This window comes from Asterias amurensis, chromosome 1 (genome assembly GCF_032118995.1).
Source record: "Asterias amurensis chromosome 1, ASM3211899v1".
Lineage (NCBI taxonomy): Eukaryota > Metazoa > Echinodermata > Asteroidea > Forcipulatida > Asteriidae > Asterias > Asterias amurensis.
The window spans coordinates 25,720,797-25,740,375 of NC_092648.1; the positions used below are offsets into that span (position 1 = coordinate 25,720,797).

Genomic DNA, 19,579 nt, shown 5'->3' on the forward strand with positions numbered 1-19,579 from the left:
AACAGAAGTGTTCTGTACCAAGAAGTATTTCATGGTCGGTTGTTTTTTGTGTAATTTGCTAAAGGTACATGTATACCCTCCCTTTAAATATTTGTTCAGATAAGGGGTCGGTATTTGATATCCCCCTATGCGCATCCTTGTTTTTTGACAGAGTTTTCCTGTTTTCAAAAGTGAAGTTGGCTCATTGGATAAGGAATGACATGTACTAAAGTATGTACATTACAGATTAGAGGACATATTTTACACTCTGAATGTTGGCTGCAAAATGGGCTTAGAAAGGAACACATACAATGCAGTAAAACAATAACAAAACTTCATTGGATTGCGTAGCTTTAAAAAAATAAACCACTCACATGGTAATTTTTTTTGTAAACTCATGGTTTGTTTATTGATTGAATAACCAGGACACAGTTTGATTTTCTTTTTACTGAGTAAACATCATGTATTGAAAAAACAAATTGAATTGTTCCATGGTTGGCTATTTGAGATTGTTTTTTCCTCAATAACATTTGGATATAATTATTGTTCTTGGTCCCGCTAAGTGACCTACTTGGTCCAAAGCCCCAAAATATGTGTTTTGAAAAAGAAATGCTTGCAATTGATGTTGCACTACATGAACATTTTGGGGACTGGTGTTTCGGAGTCTGCTTACTACTTTTTATTAAAAAATTTATGACAGAAATACTATTTCATTCATACAGTACTGCCATGTGATTTCATTCTTGCAACTTTTGAGTAATTCACAGGCCTGTATGCTTCTTTTTTAAAAGGCCAAGGGCACCAAGGCATTTTCTCCCTGGTAAAGGGCAACAATTTCCTCATAGAATTTCTATGAGGAAATTGTAAATTTCTACTGTACAGCATTTCAAGGACATCAGGGGACATAGAGGCAATCGCCTTTGTTGCCCCCGTGAAGTATCAGGCCTCAATTCATTTCTTAACTCATACATCACTTTAGTGAAAATGAGTTTTGCCTGCAAAGCACTGTGTACTTGTAAACCAATGCATATTGAGATTTTAAAAACACTACGCGCTTCACTCGATACATGTAGTTCGGACAGATTACAGGTCTAGACCGTCTAGGTCATTTCATGAAAATGCAAAAGTTGAGACTGCGCTATACATGTAGTTAAAGGCACTGGACACGATTGGTAATTACTGTTAGCATAAAAACTTGTTAACGATCAATGGAGAGCTGTTGATAGTATAAAACATTGTGAGAAACGACTTTCTCTGAAGTAATGTAATTTTTGAGAAAGAAGTATTTTTCCACTTAAATATTTGTATTTGATTTCGTGACCTCATAATTTGATTTTGAGGTCTCGAAATCAAGCATCTTGAAAGCACACAACTTCGTGTGACACGGGTGTTTTTTCTTCCATTATTATCTCGCAACTTTGATGACCAATTGAGTTCAAGTTTTTACAGGTTTCTTATTTTGTGCATACTGTATGTTGAGATACACCAAGTGAGAAGACTGGTCTTTTGACAATTACCAAAGGTGTCCAGTTAACCACTAGGGAAAGCGACTGGATAAATTCAGGCAAGACTGATTTACAAATGTTGTAATTTATGACAGATGCATACATGTAGATGTAGATGTAGGTCACTTTGTGGCACCAGCATCGATATTTGTCCTCATCATCAGATAGATATCAAGAGAGACAAACCAAAACATGAAACAAACAAAAACAATCAATTAAAAAATTGTGCAGGCATTGTTATTGTTTGTACATGGAGATTATGGACCACTAGCCAACCGATGGTTGTTGACGCTAACATGTAAATGGCCTCAAATTAAAATGCAAAACGACCCCTCCCCTTTCGGATTCACCCAAGTCAAATCTTGGATGCAATTTCACTAACAATCTTCGTCAGTTACAGACCACAGATCCTTGAGAATGTTAGTTCATTAATAACTTATAAATAAAAGAAACTACCCCTTAGCAAAACAGCAGGATATCTTATAATGATTGTGTACGAGCCATGCATACAAAACAAAAACAGAACACAAAATCAATCCTGGATTTTCTGCGTACCCTTGGGCTTCTCCAAATCAACAGCCGTAGTGTGTTTTAAAAAGATGAGGTGCTATATTGCAGACTACGGCTGTTGACTGTCATACTGCCTATGTGGAGTAATATCTTGTTGATGGCAGTTTGTATTGTATACAGTTTGAGTCCAGAATAAGATGGTATAGCCAGAGGGTGCATTTTGTTTACTTCATTTTGTTTGTCAAGATACATGTATACTGTTTTGCCAAAGATGTTTTCTTTTGTTATTTTGCGAGTAACAACATAGATTGAACATTCTACAGGTTCTACATGTACTGTATAGTCATTAAGCAGTTTGTTTTTAAAGAAAACATGTTTGGTTGACAACATTGTTTTCTGTTATTTTTAACTGGGGTAAAAAAAATTAAAAAAATGCCTTACATAGGATAGGCCTACTGTTCAACGTACATTGGTTTGTGAAAGAGTTGATGCCCATTGTCAAGTTTTTGGTAAAATTTCCTTACAGTGAACCCTTGAAAATCATATTGTATACACTTTAATTTTTTTCTTTTCTGTTTTTCTTGTTTTGCACAGGAAAATAAACACAATTGTTAATAGCCTGAAACCTGTCTCAGATGTAGATCAACCCTTGTACTAAATAAAATAAATGGTCCCACTCTTTTCCTAAAAATATTTCCAAATGTTATACACAGGATAACAAATAATCAGTAAAAACACATCAAACACATCAGAATCACTACAAACTCTTACTGACCAAGGCACGTAAATGAGTCCTGACCCTGACCTCATGAAATAATAGTGCAAGGGATTCTTTTTCCTTATTTCACCGGCCTTAGTTAAAAACACAACTGAGATGTTTTTCAGATAGGTCTATTTTCTCACCAAAAATTTTACCAGTGAGAAATGTAAGTGATTTTGTGCATATTCAGCTTTTCATTTATGTATGATACAGGCCTTGATTTACGCAGAGACTACTTTGAAATTCACTACATATATCCCGCTTCCCTACCTCTTTAAAAATTTTAATTTTATCCTCATATTCAAATGTGATATCAATGGTAATCTTTCTACTGTTTGATTTCTTCTTCTGTGTTCCCCATTCTTCCCTTTTAGCCATCACCTTGAGTTGGGGTTTTAGACCCTCTGATTGGAAACCCCTCCACCTGATTTTTGTTTTATATGCAGGCCTGGAATTCATCTGTGAGAGGGCAAGACCAGTTTCGTTTTGCAAAGGGCACCTCCATTGGAAAAGGAGCATCAAGGCCAAGACCAGGGCAATGTGGGTCATGGATTCTGTAGCCTCCCTGTAATTCAAGGCATGTATATGGCCTCCGTTGTCTCAGTCTTGGCCTTGGTGCCCTTCCAATTTTCCAATGAGATTTTTAAATGGAATTGCCCTTTGCCCTTTGCAAAGGTAAAGCAGCTTTGCCCTTTCAAAGATGATATTCCAGGTCTGAAAAAAAAAAAATTAGGATGTTTTTTCCATCAAGCCAACCAAACTAAGTATTGTGGCGTAATGTTCTTGTACGTTGTTAGTATTTTGTAAAATATTTCTCAGGATATATCCCTTTGGTAATTGTCAAAGACCAGTCTTCTCACTTGGTGAAAATTTGAGCTCAATTGGTTGGGCGAAGTTGCGAGATTTGATAACTAAAGAAAAAACACCCTTGTTACATGAAGTCGTGTGCTTTCAGATGCTTGATTTCAAAACCTCAAATTCTAAATCTGAGGTCTCAAAATCAAATTTGTGGAAAATTACTTCTTTCTTGAAAACTACGTCACTTCAGAGGGAGCCGTTTCTCACAATGTTTTAAACTATCAACAGCTCTCCATTACTTGTAACCAAGTAAGTTTTAATGCTAAAAATTATTTTGAGTAATTACCAATAGTGTCCACTGCCTTTAACCTCTTGCTTTTCATCCCTTTAAAGGGGCTGTATACAGTTGGTAATAACTCTGAAAGTTAATGGCAATAAAAACTTACTTGGTAAGGAGTACAGCAGCTTTGGTTTGTAAAATGCATTTTGAGAAACTATTCGCTTCAAAGTACTGCGGTTATGGGAAAAGAACATCACATTTTATCCCCCAAAGTTTTAATCTGAGAAGCATTACTGACATTGACAGTTCTAAGACAGGTACTGGACACTATTGGTAATTACTCAAAATAATTTTTAGCAGAAATAACATTCTTGGTAACGAGCAATGGAGAGTTGTTGTTGTTGAACGGCTCCCTCGAAAGTAACGGGTTTTTTTTAGAAAGAGGTGCTTTCTCACTCAAATATGAAAATACTTCAGGCCTGACGCCTTTATAAGGCATCTGAAAGCACACAAGTTTGTGCAACAAGAGTGTTTTTTCTTTCATTATTTTCTTGCAATTTCGATGACCAAATGAGTAGATTTTTTTATCCTAGATGCTTTCGTTTGAATACACCAGGTGAGAATACTGGCCTTTGACAATTACCAAAGGTGTCCAGTGCCTTTAATGGGAGATTCAGCTACCTGGAGTAGCCATGCGTTTAAAATCCAGACGTAGGTACTCCACTCTTAGACATGAACATTCAATGTGCTGATCAAGTCAAGAGGCGCTTCTTGACTGTGCTTCACAACTCAGTATCTAATATGAAGCACTTTGTGTACAGGGTAACAAACAGAATGTAAAGGGAAGGTACAGTACGTTTGCGTAATCACTCCTAAAATTAATGGCAGTATAAACTTACTTGGTTAGAATTACAGCAGCTTTTGATAGTATATAAAAAGCATTTTTAGAATCATTTCATTGAAGTAAAGTATTTATGGAAACAGATACAAGTTTTTTATACCCCTAAATTTTATTTTTAAAAATGTTTTTTTTTTTAGATTGTTTATTTTTTTCAATTACGGATCATTCTTCCTGCTTGGACATACATACATGTACATGTACATTGTGGTGTAACCGCTCCAGGTTTTCGGTCGATAGGGCCTATCTTAAAAACAATACCACCTTTTGAAATGAAATTTACACAGCTAGGTTAGTTTTATGGTACATGTATAAATCTACATTTATATAGGATTAAAACAATTGAATATTATAAAAAGGTATACAGTCCCTTTAAAAGAGGGGGAAACAATAAGGACCATGACATGTCAATCTGCCTAGACATTACGAAGCCTCATGTTTTATTCAATGGATCCAAGCAGTGCATAATAAATCTAGCCTTTTCTCAGTCCTCATGATATCACTTGGTTAATTCAATTTTATAGAATGTAGACTTGGCGGTATGGAAATTGAAAAGCTATTACGGTAACATTGTGGACATTAACAGTTAAAAAAGTTAACTTTGAATTATTTACATAAAAAAACCAAGAGAATAAATGATCTTGAAACTGATGACTGTGATCATGCTTGTTTTAAGTCCAATTTAGTCCAATCCAAGGGCGAGCAGTTCAACAAAAATATTCCTTTTTAAATGCAGTGGACACTATTGGTAATTACTCAAAATAATTATTATCATAAATTAAAACCTTTCTTGATTACGAGTAATGGGGAGAGGTTGATAGTATAAAACATTGTGAGAAAGAAATAATTTTCCACGAATTTGATTTCGAGACCTCAGATTTAAAACTCGAAATCAAGCATCTGAAAGCACACATCTTCGCGTGACCATGGTGCGACAAGGATGTTTTTCTTCTTTCGTTAATATCTCGCAACTTTGATGACCGATTGATCTACAAAAGGACCGTAATTAATACTGCTGAGTTAGTTCTTGGATTGGTCTCAATGTTTTGATTTGCTTGCTCTAGTCATCTTCAGGAGACTGTCGGGAGCAAATAAATGTTATGTACACGAACATCAGCGATAAAATGCAGCATAGAGACATTTCAACTGTGGTTTCCCCAAAAGTGTTTTTATGCATAAACCCAGATAGCAAGTGTAATAAAAATTGCATTAAACACCTGATTAGCAATTGACAGGATGTGTGTATGGTACATGTATGAGATTGCACTGTGCATGAACGCAGATGATCTGTTTAGACAATCAACTCTCACATGCACTATTTGAACACATTAAAGGGGGACGCACTCACCTTTTTGTGATCTGGCTTTCAAGTAATATTTAATCAGGAATTTTTGTGGGAGATGTAAAGTATAGTGTTGTACCATATAGAGCAGTGGGAGTAGGTTTTTTGTTATTTTGCTTGTTTATCTTTGTTTCCTAGGCACACTGTTAAAGCCATTATACACTTTCGGAACAGAAAGAAAAGAAAAAAAAGTTCACAAATTTACAAATAACTTACAGGGTTTACAGAAGGTAATGGTGAAGGACTTCTCTTGAAATATTATTCCATGAAACGCTTTACTTTTTGAGAAAACATTAAAACAAACTCAATTCTCGATAACGAGAATTACAGATTTATTTTAAACACATGTCATAACACGGCGAAACAGGCGGAAACAAGGGTGGGTTTTCCCGTTATTTTCTCCCGACTCCGATGACCGATTGAGCCTAAATTTTCACAGGTTTGTTATTTTATATATAAGTTGTGATACACGAAGTGTGGGCTTTTGGAGAATACTGTTTACCGAAAGTGTCCAATGGCTTTAAGAATTTGATTGTACCTTCAAACTTTAAGCTGAGTTTCACCACAATGTTTAGTACAACATTAGGTACGGTGCAGCCATATTGTATTGCCCCCCCAAAAATATATCAGTTGATCATCCGGATTTTTCTAAAAAGAAGAAAGATGAGGGCCTTATTATTATTATTATTATTTTTTTTTTTCTTCCAAGATGGCCGCTAAGTATTTCATGTCAAACAGGCCACCAAATCATCAGTTTGAACCAACCGCAAACTTACTTTATATATATCTATTGCATGTTGCATGAGGACTCGGGTTAACAGGGTCGGATTATTACACTAAAAATACTTGCTGGTATGCATTCACTAATTTTGTTTTATGAACTGATGACACAGACGGTTAAACATGTTCGAGAGCATCAGGTAGATTCAGGAAAAGCCCCATAGCCAGTCCTTTTGAAAGGATGGATTAAAAAAAAAACAGTACAAAAAATTGAAAGTAAAAAATAGTAAAAAAAAGGATGCGGCCCCAAGGATGCGGGCAGTGACCATCAACTGGTCATTATTTTTTATTTGGCCTAGTTTTATTTATTTCTTTCTTCCGAAGGGAACATACATTACATGTAGATTGATCCCTTTAACAAAAATAGAAGGAAGAAAAAGAAAATCATTTTCAATTCTATTTGGAAGCTGTCATTAATAAAATGGTGACTAAAGGATCATCAGTAATTTTTTGTCTAAATAAACGACACCTTCGCACAACATTTTTGTACCAAACCCTGGCTAATAACAGTGCCCTGCATGGTGTGTTTACCACAATAGAGGGCAGTTGATGGAGCCTAAATGATAGTGACTGAAAATACGTGGTGTGTATGAACTGAAATAATGTTGCTAAACAACGGAACCTGGAAAAATAAGACAAATCTCAGTCAAAACACATACTGACAGATGATCTTTTTAGAGCTTGACGTTGGGGCTAATTGTTGTGTTATTTCCTGGCTAAGTTTGGTGAGAGGGATGAAACTACATAGCCCTGTAATTTCAGAAGTTTTGTTTTTAGAAACTGCCTGACACTTCATAGTTTCAGTTCACACACCTCAGTAAACATTCACAGTTTTAACTTGAAAATTGAATTATCTAATAGTTTCACTTGTACATGTATGTTGGAGTGAAATAGTCCGAAACCACCTCATGTTTTGATCGTCACAATAGATTGTCATGCATAATTTAGTTAACCACAAATGATTGGGGTTTTGTTTTTTACATCATTTGCATATTATTTGACATCAAGGTTCTGAACACTTTAAAATTCATGACGATTAGAATAAGGTTATATTCTAAGAATATCTATCAAATTTAACATGGGTTGTTTACTGAATAGTACAAATTGTGGACAAACGCCGATTACAGGAAAAGGAAAATAAAAATAAACAAATCTTAAAATTTAGAAATCATACAAAACATGTAAATGTAAAGAACTTAAATTAGAAAAGTTTAATTAATAAACAAATAAATAAATACATTCATTCCTTTTCTGTTACATCTTTGATGATTTTCCCCCCTCCCAAATTCCTCTCTTTTCCCCCTCTTTCTCAATCAAAATCGTGCATTTAAAATTCAATGGATCACAATTTTTTTTCTATACAAAGAAAGGACTTTCACTTTGAATAATGGACTCTTTTTAGAACATTTTGATCTTTTGGAGATTATACCACATAAAAGATACAAGTGTGCAGACAATGCAATGTGAAACACAGTACATGTACTTGTCTTTCATGCTGTTGTGAGCTATGAATAAACAAAGTATGCTTACATGTATAAATAAACGTGCTTTCTCTCAGATTCAGCTTCCAAACTGTGAATGGGTCCGTGCAGGCCTGCGTTAGACATTTGGCGCCTGGTACAGCAATGTGCCTACGTTGGACATACAAATTAAAAAAGGGTGATTTTGGGTAATGAGCCCAATCCGCCTAGCGTCTAATCCGCAGGAAATTTCAGTACTGTCCCCAAAAAAGCGCCAGGGTTCACAATTTTTTGTATTGTGCCCCTCCTGCAAATTCTAATTCTATAGACTAATGATCATCAAGAGGTTGTTATTCACAGAGATGTAAATTCCTAACACAGTATTACTGTCATACTAATACCACCACAGGTGTAAATGTGCACAGAATACGTGGAAATATTTCTTCTCCGAAATCGGAGCTCTGCCTCTGACTGGCCCGATGTGACCTAATTAAACAGCAAGACGGAATATTTTACATTCAGACCGTACAACCAAGCAACAAGACGTAAATAAATACCTTGCCTTTAATTGAGCTTCTGTATTACACGTATAAGAGTGTGCCCTGGTGTTATTCAGAATAGTGTATTGATTTGTTAGTTAGCCCCAACTGGTGGCGGCAGACGCTTTTGCATTTCATGCACTGGCTGTTGTCCGCGTTTACGGTACGCCCGGTGCATATGTAATGTTTAGCCTACCTATGTGCTTTGTCATGTGAATGCACGCCGTACATTTTCCCCTCAAGAAATTTAGCCAGAAATTTGAGTTGGGAAAAGGTTAATTACATGTGGTTGAGGAGTAGACTGAATAATGTACATGATGCACACATAGCCATCGAGTGATATTTAGAATAGACTCCAGACAGTTGCTCTACCTGTCCATACCATTTGCACATGTACATCATGCATACATTACATGCACTTGTTGTACATACGTGTAAATTTCACACCTCTTAGAAATTAATATGTGCAGAGTGCAGTAGCAGTAATACACTGTGTGTACATACATGGAGGTAGGACTCCATGGTAGATGTACATTCTATTAACTGTTTTTGTTTACATATAATGAATAAATGAAATCTTATAAAGCGCACAAATCCATCGAAGTGCTCATGGCGTGTGCTCATGGTGCTAAATACAAACAAGTACATGTACACATGCCATGTACATGGTGAATGATAACCCACATTGAAATGTGACGAAGACATGGTTATTGTACATCTGATCGTTTCAGTGGTGTAAAGAAAGGGGTGGGGCACGTAGTCACCCCCATCCCCCCCCCCCCCAGAGTTGATGTCCGTTTCTCCATTTGAAATCTGGACTTTCCAAAAAATAAAACATCAGAATAAAATGTTACATTTGAGTTTTTATATTGCTAGTTTTAATATTTTTAAAACATATTTAGGTCAGATTTTCTTAAGAAGTAATTTTAAATAACATGGGTTGGCCAGAAGTGCCCCTCAGAAAAAAAATGGTGCACCCGTTTGCCACCCTAAATTTGTACAATACAGGGGGCCTGTTGTCCCTTAAATGTGTGATAGACTTTGTATTGTACCTCCCACAATTTTGGTGATCACTGATAAAAAGAACGAAAAAAGAAAACAAAAAGAAATGGAGTGATGAGCACTGCAATGGACCTTCACCTTGGCCTTTGCCGACAAAATTTAACGACTTTAAGTGAATCTGCAATAAATTGGAAGGAGAGTTTCAGAATGAACGCCTAATGTATAAAAAGTGAGAAAATGCGACTGATGTTAGGTATTCCCTGAAAGTAGATTGCAGTTTTATTAATACCACAAGCGCACTCATGCGTGGGTGTGAGCTGATATGCAATTAATTTTTATGATTTGTTATATTTTTTATGGGAAATCATCTAACATCACAAAGCTAGATGAATGCTTCAAGGTGGGGATACACTTAACTGGTTTGGGCCCTCAACCCAAATCAACTGCCACGAGGGGCATGTTGCCACTTTCTCATGAGACTCAAACAGGGTTAAATGCCCTTTACGGTTGGTAAGCGCATGGGTATCTCTACTAAAGACCTTTATCACGGTGTGGTCATCTTGATTTTACTCCATTCCAACTCTTTGTAACCAAACTGAGGCTGGACAAAATAAAAGTCTGGTGCCATGCGCAATGAATGTTAGCATTCATTACTGTTATTGGAAGCGGGGAACATGACCAAGATGGTGACAGTGTGATAGGAGCCTAAATGTAGCTGGTATAGCAGAATGTACTTCATTTGTTGTACCTTCCCAACTTGTTCCATTGTTGCACACTGAGCATAGCAAAGAACGGCCAGTAACAACAGAGACAAATCCAGCAAAACTATGGATTTCCTCAAATCTTGGAAATTATTATTAGATTTTGTTCATTTATACCTTGTCATTATGTCTGTACTCCATGAGACTTTCATAGTATAATACATAATTCATACAGTTTTGTGTTAATGATAGATTATGATGATTATTATTTCTCAGAGTATAACATACTCCTTGTTAATGTTCTTGAGTGCCTGTAATCAACAACTCTAATCGCATTTGTTTTCTAAGAAGTTTAATATTTGTTATGTAAACATGTGTATTGTATGTTAATTTTCTTGCTCATTCATATACACATGTTTTGTTTTTTGTAAAGCGCGTTGATATTTTTTTCAATTCTTAAATGCGCTATGAGAAGAATTAGCGATGATTTTATCATGGAATCAGATTAATTCTTAAAACAGACATGGAGTAGTCTGGCTCCCCCAGTGCAGTACAAGATGTTGTGAAACAAGCTTACATATACATGTAGTCTGGACCCCAGTGCAGTGCAATAATGTTATGAAACAGGTTTAAAGACACTGCACACTATTGGTAATTGTCAAAAACGAGTCTTCTTACTTGGTGTATCTCAACATGCTTAAAATAACAAACCTGTGAAAATTTGAGCTCAATTGGTCATCGAAGTTGCGAGATAATAATGAAAGAAAAAACCACCCATGTCACACAAAAATGTGTGCTTTCAGATGCTTGATTTCGAGACCTCAAGATCTAATTCTGAGGTCTCGTAATCAAGTTTGTGGAAAATTACTTCTTTCTCGAAACTATGTTACTTAAGAGGGAGCTGTTTCTCACAATGTCTTATACTGTCAACAGGACCCCATTACTCGTTAACAAGTAAGGTTTTGTGCTTGTAAATATTTTGAGTAATTACCAATAGTGTCCACTGCTTAAAAATGTTGGTGTCAAAAGCTGTCTACATGAACCTGAGCTCAGCATAGTGTTAGAATAGCCTGCCCCCCCTTTAGGGGATTAACGCTGTATAATGGACAGCACATTATTAATGCTGGTGTATAAACCTGTGGCTGTAACAAGACCAATATCATCATCCTAGCCTGCATGTTTATTGTCTGTCTGCAAGATTTTCCTTCCAAGGGCAAACAAATTAGGATTGAACTAATTACAGAAAATGTCTGGCATGTTGGCCATGTTCTGTGAATGGGCTGGAACACTGCAGCGGGGGTATCTTGCACTATTGTCACATATTCTCCATATGTTTCCTTTGTGTGCAGTTTCCAGAAATAAGGTCTCATTAACTAGGCATGGTATTATTGAGGAATTGTTATATTATTTTAGGATGAGCAGTGTACTGTTGATATGATGACAAGACGATTAACTAGACATCCATTTTTTTTGCTACTTGTAAACATCACCAGATGATAACAAAATGTTTGTTTTTTAATTTTGTTATTATATAGTTGGAAATTTGCATTGGGGATAAAGAATATTAATTTGGGTTTTACACATTACACCGATGTGTATTAAGGTAGCAATGTATACTCGATACTTTCACAAGCTCTGTGGACAAAGTACTGAGTATACAGTGCTACATATAATATGGGTAAAACCGAAGTTAATATTGTTTATTATTTCGACTGTTGATATGGGCTTGCACCATTATTATGAAAACGTTTGAATCTAAAAAAGCCACAATTTAAAACTTATTTGGCATTGTCAAATGTGATGATGTCATCATCATTGTTACATAAATATTTGATTGACAAAAAGTTGTTTTCATTTAAAACGTCCTTTCAATTACAATTAATCTTGGGAGCGAATGTCAGACCTTATTAAATTGTTCTTGAAAGAAGCTGTTGCGCATGATACATGTCAGGCCTATTACTTTATGGGGGCAACAAAGGCGATTGCCTCCATGCCCCCTGTTGCCTTGCTGTTCTTAAAATGCTCCAGTAGAAATGTAACATTTCCTCATATAGGGTACCCAATTACCAACCAAGGAGAAAATGCCTTGGTGCCCTTACAGGTCTGGTCAAGATGTGTTAGTTTTCTAATGAAAGTATAAATCTGCATAAAGTTATCCAAGTATACCCCGAAAAAGCCGATACACCGAGTGAGAAGACTGGTCTTTGCAAATTACCAAACGTGAACCTTCCCTGTAAACAAATATTACAAGATGGAAAAAATTTGCTTACTTGTCGGTAACATAAGTGGAATACTTTTAAGGTACTGGACACGTGTGATAATTGTCAAAGACTGGTATTCTCACTTGGTGTATCCCAACATACACGTACAATGTATGCATACAATTACAAATCTGTGCTCAATTATGGTCATCGAATTCGCAAGAGAATAATGATGCATATAAAAAAGGGTTCAGCTGAAGTCTTTTATTATTTGAGTGAGAAATTACCTCTTTATCAAAAAATACAGTACTTCAGAGGGAGCCAGTGTCCAGTGCCTTTAATGTATTTCCTGTCAGAAGTGAACAATAACGTTTATAGTAATAACAAAAAAATGAAAAAGAAGCATTTCCTGCCGCTCTAACATTGACAAATTTGATCATAACTGTACTGGGTAGTAACTCACACGCCCTAAACCCCTGGTAGCACCAGTGCTTGAGTTGTGTCCCAAAATTAAGGTAAACCCTGAAAGTTATAGGATGTTCCGGAAATTGAGCATTTCCTCGTTTCTAGCTCTGTGGTCAAAACAAAAGTTTCTGGTCTCTGGAGGTCAACACTCATTGTAAGTTCCTTAACCCTAAATTGACGTGAAGTACAGTAAGTACAGTTCTAGTTCTACTTCTAGGGTTAGTAAAGGTATTGGTTAAGGTGTACAAAGGTCTCTAAAAATTAAGGGAACCCGTTGCCTTGGATCGGTCGAGTTGGTCTTTGAAAAGCGTTTGTAACCGTTTATTTTAAAATGCATATGGTTAGAAAGATGTCTAAAAAGAAGAATACAATGATCCATACAAATTTGCCTCGAAATTGCGTGGTTTTCCTTTTGCAAACTAACACGGTCGGCCATTTATGGGAGTCAAACATTTGACTCCCATAAATGGCCGACCGTGTTAGTCGACGAGGTAAAAGGAAAACCACGCAATTTCGAGTGATACTTGTGTGGATCATTATATTCTACTTTTAAAATATCTTTCTAATCATGCATTTTATAACAAACGGTTACAAACGCTTTTCAAAGACCAACTCGTCCGATCCAAGGCAACGTGTTCCTTTAAATACTGAAACATTTTGGGCTAATTGTACCTTGTAGATCTATCTATAGGATAAAATTACGACATATGGATAATCTTCATTAAAGGAACACGTTGCCTTGGATCGGTCGAGTTGGTCTTTGAAAAGCGTTTGTAACCGTTTTTTATAAAATGCATATGGGTAGAAAGATGTTGTAAAAGTAGAATACAATGATCCACACAAACATGCCTCAAAATTGCGTGGTTTTCCTTTTACCTCGTCGACTAACACGTCGGCCATTTATGGGGGTCAAAATTTTGACTCCCATAAATGGCCGACCATGTTAGTTCGCACAGTAGAAGGAAAACCACGCAATTTCGAGGCAAACTTGTGTGGATCATTGTATTCTACTTTTATAACATCTTTCCAACCATATGCATTTTATAAAAAACGGTTACAAACGCTTTTGTTTTGACCAACTCGTCCGATCCAAGGCAACGTGTTCCTTTAACTGTGCTTTACTGATATTTCAACGAAATGCAACAATATTTTTCAAGACAATATAGTTCACTTGTCAAGCCTGTATGATTCGTTTTTAAGAGGGCCAGGACACCACAGCATTTTCTTCTTGATTAAGGGCAACCTATGCTGAAATTGTAAAATTTATACCAGAGCATTTTAAGGGCACCAAGGCAATCCAGTGGGCATGGAGGCAATCCTCCTCATGGCCTCCATGAATTATCAGGCCTGCCCTGTTGATGTTACACAGTGTAAAGTGGGTAATTTTTTATGGGCAATGGTAGTAACTTTTTTAATGCACTTTTGTGTTAATATTGCAAGCAAGAGTTTATCAAATTCATTGCATGATTGGTCGGTGAACCACTTGGCTGCTGCAAAGGTAAATTAGGCAGTAGACGCAGCTAAAAGCCAAAACCCGTAAAGATGGCGCCATAGAACTATCAGCAATGGTCTTTCTAGGTGAATGTCAGCTGTCTACGTCTGACTGACTAGAAAAATAGAGGGCTATCTGAACTTGTTCTGAGCACTCAAAAACATCCACAAGGAAGCCCAGAATTTTTTTAAATATTTTTTTTTATACTTTACTTTGAATGAAAAAGCCCACCATTTTTTTTTTTTTTTTTTAAATTGCAATTTGGAAAAGAAAAAGAAGAAAAAAATCTCTTCCCACTAAACAAAATGTATCTTGCTGATTCAGGTTGCCTTGGCACATCCCAAAGTCCATAATATTTCCTGAGTATATGTTAATGCCCTCTTGTGATGTGGGTCGTACATTACACTTGATGACACTTTTTGAGTATACTGAATGACATAATTTCTTTCCCATCTGACTATGTAGTAGAATCTCAGATTCACATATTGAAGTCCTTAAAGGTGTAGTCACATATTGGTAACTACTCCAAATATCGCGTGATGGGGCACAACTGTTTCAGCCGTTGCTCTCGACCAATAGGAATGTAGAAACTGTCTTATAAGCACAGGTGCAAGCTCGCGTGTCACGCCCATGTTTCAACACTTTATACTGGTCATAAACAAAGGTTTAAACACACCCACATGACGTGCTCTCCACCAATAGGAATAGCGAAACTGTCTGAGGTATTTGTGAATGATCATTAACAACTTGATGGTGGGAAGCACTGTAGCTTTTGATGGTGTAAACTGTTTTGAGGGAGGATTCTCTTCGATGTAATAATATTGGTTTGGATAAATTTTCACCCCAAATCATTGAATCTGAGAAACATTTCATGCTTGAATAGTTTCTCAGATTTCTGAGAGTCGGTATCCGTTCGTGAATACTGCATTCAGAGTTGCGGTTGGTACCCTGTCATCTGGCTTAATGTGGATGCATTCAACATTCTTGTGAGAAGAATGTGTCTTCTGTTTGCTGTTTTCTTGGCAAGTAGCGGTGTATTCAGCTAAAACTTCCACAGATCATTTATGGCCACAGATCATTTTTCTTACGCTGCACCATTTCTTCGGAAAAGTTTGCCTGTGCATATTCGCCAGGCTACTTCTTTTACACTGTTTGAAGTCTCTGTTAAAGGGAAGGTACACGTTTGGTAATTACTCAACACAAATATTAACTTAAAAACTGACTTGGTAACTAGCATTGGAGAGCTGTTGATAGTATAAAACATTGTGGGAAACGACTCCCTCTGAAGTAACGTAGGTTTGAGTTGAGAAAGAGTCAATTTGTCTCTAAAATAATAAAAGACTTTCTAGCTAGAAGTCTTTTATTCCTATCTGAAAGCACACAGATTTGTCCAACAAGGGTGTTTTTTCTTTCATCATTTTCTCCCAACTCCGATGACCAATTGAGCTCACATTTTCACAGGTTTGTTATTTTATGCATATGTTGAGATACACCAAGTGAGAACACTGGTCCTTGACAATTACCAATAGTGTACCTTCCCTTTAAAAACTCATTTATTTGAAGCTACTTAATTGTAATCTGCTTATTTGCAAATTTGTACCTTTCACTTCTTGTATAATTGTTCTGTTTATGCGCTTAGAGGCTTTTGCAGTAGGCGCTTTACAAACGTCTTTTATTGTTATAAGAAATGTTAAATTTGCATTCAGGGATAAAGAATACTAATTTTGGTTTTTACCCATACACCGATGTGTAATAGCACTGTATACTCTTTATTATTATTATTATTATTTATTATTATTGACTTTTGTTATATCTTTATTGGTAATTTTGCCTCTAAATCAGCATTTCATTGACAAAAACCAATCTTTAACCCTATTATTATTATTATTACATGTACCTTTAATTTTGAGTACTCTTGAAAGTGTGTACCATACATGTGCAGTTAATGACATATCTCTGGCGTCTGCACTCCAATTTTGTGGGTGCGAAATGGAATTATATTTTAATTGAATGAGTTCATAGAGTCATGATTTGATTTGTTGGGCAATTATATCCTAAGACCCCCTCTAGAATCCTACCACAGTGAGCCGGTCTCCCACTTTGCCAACGTGAAGCGGAATGGATGGGTTGGTGTCTGTGTGTGTTCGAGGCGCTAAAACTGTACGCTGTGATTGAGTTTCCACGTGTGAACAATTAAGATGTGTGGGTGCATGTGTTCATATACAGCTGACAATGTAAAACACGGGTGCTGATGTTTCATGTACGTTTCTTGTGAGCTGATGTGTTTTAAATTTCTGCACCATTTTTGAAGGTTCATTAACCTTGAAAGTTTGGGTTAAAGTATTGTAAAGGGTTACACGTCTAATTTAAAAATTACTCTAAACGTAAGAACTGGAAACCAATTCTTTATTAATTTTCTACATAGCCACAATTAGGAAATGTCAATTTGATTTACATTTTCCGTGATGGCGGTACCCAACTTAGTTAAACATTACGAACCATGGCAATGGAATACATTGTGTGCTTTCAGTCTGACTGGCTTTATCGAGTAATCATGATCTTTTCTTCGCTGGCCTTGCAAAAGGAAAGTTTGGTCAGGCAGTTCTTGTTTTTGCCTTGTCTGCCGTGAACCTTGCTTTTATCTGGTTATCTTGCTTGCACTACTATCTGAATGACAGGTTGATTATTCAGTAAGAAGTGAATGTGCTGTGCAGCCAGGGGGGAAAAAGGAGCTTCAATGAGCAATTGTGTAGGATTATTTATAACATCACATCGCCTGAAACGAACCTTGTCCTACAAGTGTAAAAGGACTGTCACCTAAAGTACATTTGTCAAACTGGTAATTATCAAAGACCAGTATCCACACTTGATGTAACCTATAACATGATGAAATAACAAACATATGAAAGTTTAAGCTCAATTGGTCTTTTTATTTAGTCACAAGACAAGTGGATAACAAATGTTTTCACTGTTTTCAAACATTGATTTTTCGGCAGTTGCAAGATGCAAGCCAATTGTTTTTTACTCATTTCTCAAAAACATTTCAAGCAAAACTATTTCAGAGGGAGTTTCATAATAATTTTTTTACCATGTAAATGAATTTGGTTTGCAAATCTGTGAATATTTATATTTTTACTCTGTATAAACAAGTTGAGACATGTAATAGTAGGCCCTACAATAAAACTAAGCTGTTAACATTTCTGAGATTCCGCAAATCTGGAGCATTGATGTCTCGCTGGAAGAATAATCCATAATTGGAATACACCTTCTAGGAAATGTTCTAAGCGGAATGTTTCTCATATTGAAATGTTTTCAAATCCCTCTCTCTTAAACCATGTTCCTTTGAATGGAATAATTTCTCAAAATGTTGTTCATTATCAATAGCTGCAGTGCTTCTTACGGGGTGTCGTGGTCAAGTGGTTTAGAGCATCAAATTTAAGTTCTTGTGGCTAAGGGACAGGGTGTGGGTTTGAATCCCTGTCATGACACTTGTGTCCTTGAGCAAGACACTAACTGTAAATGCTTCTCTTCACCAAGGGGAAATAAAATGAGTTTCTGTGAATGTGTGATGGCAGAGATAGTTTTTATGATTGATTTAGATTAGTGTGCTACACACATGTACTTGGCAGCACAGGCTATAAAATACATCTCCCCAGGGAGCTGAGATGGTTTAAGGAATGACATAACCGGCCAAGTGAGTGATAAAGCCAGTATTATTATTTTGAAAGTGAGTTTTTGTAATTATATTTTGGAGTAATAACCAAAGGTACATGAACATGTTAGGCCAAATAAATAAAAATACCAGTTGATCGTCCGGATTTTTCAAAAAAGAGGAGGATGAGGGCCTTATATTTATTGTCTACTATTTTTTTCAAGCTGGCCGCTTAGTATTTCAAATCAAACAGGCCACCAATTCTTCAGTTTGAATCAACCACAAACTTATTTTATACCTATTAGTTGCATGAGGACCTGTGTTAACACTAAAAAAGATTTGCTGGTAGGCATTCACTAATATTGTTTTATGAAACAGATGGTTACAAGTGTTCGAGAGCATCACATTAGATTCGGGAAAAGCTCCTAGGCCAGTCCTTTTGAAAAGATGGATTTAAAAAAAAAAATTGAAAAATAATAATGAGTAAAAAAAAGGATGCGGCCCCAAAAAAGGATGCGGGTATCCTTTGATCAACTGGTATTTTTTATTTATTTGGCCTTATACCCACCTTTTAAGTAACCTCACTTTGTTAGCCTTGTCTGAGGCTCTTTACTCAAGCACCCAGCTCTCTGAATAGCGTTGAACGACAAAGTACTGTGCACTGTCATGGTACTGCGCGCGTACTTGATATACAGCACTTGATACTGTGGGGTTGAGGCATAGTTTGTCAAGGTTTTTCAACCTCGTACAAACGAAGCAGCTACAGGCTTTGTTTTGGCTTCATTGTACGAGGTTGAAAACCCTCCGACCCCACGGGATCATTAAGGACTGTTATGTACTGCGCAGTACATTATGCAGTTCATCGTTCGAGTGGGCCAGTGCTTGCGTAAAGAGCCTTTGGACAAGACTACACTTTGTTGACATGTAGCCTAGATGATCCCCCTTCTTAATGATATTTTTGCTTGTTGTTTTCCTTTTCTGTAGATTGACCTTGAACCCTCTGGGAAGGTCCATGTAGTCATTGAACTGAAAGGATCTTCTGAAGGTAGGAAATATTAATTGTTTTAGTTATCCCTGGACTTGTAAAAGTTAAAGCCTGGTGTATTGGTTAATTTCATTCTTGATGAAAGATGGCTCCCTTTGCTATTTGATGATTGAGACACCCCAGGTGTTTTAAAAACAAAGGAGAAAATAGGTTCAAGTAAGGGAATAAAA

The 19,579-nt window shown here is 36.4% G+C and overlaps 1 protein-coding gene across 2 annotated transcripts in view; it reads left to right on the forward strand.

Moving 5' to 3' along the window:
• Positions 1-19,579, forward strand: part of LOC139934540 (calcium-independent protein kinase C-like) — a 98,277-nt gene that overhangs the window by 6,840 nt on the left and 71,858 nt on the right. For both annotated transcript variants that reach the window (XM_071928807.1, XM_071928799.1), the window contains exon 2: positions 19,349-19,409. In XM_071928807.1, coding sequence (XP_071784908.1) covers positions 19,349-19,409 — 61 coding nt within the window. The remainder of the gene's footprint in view (positions 1-19,348; positions 19,410-19,579) is intronic.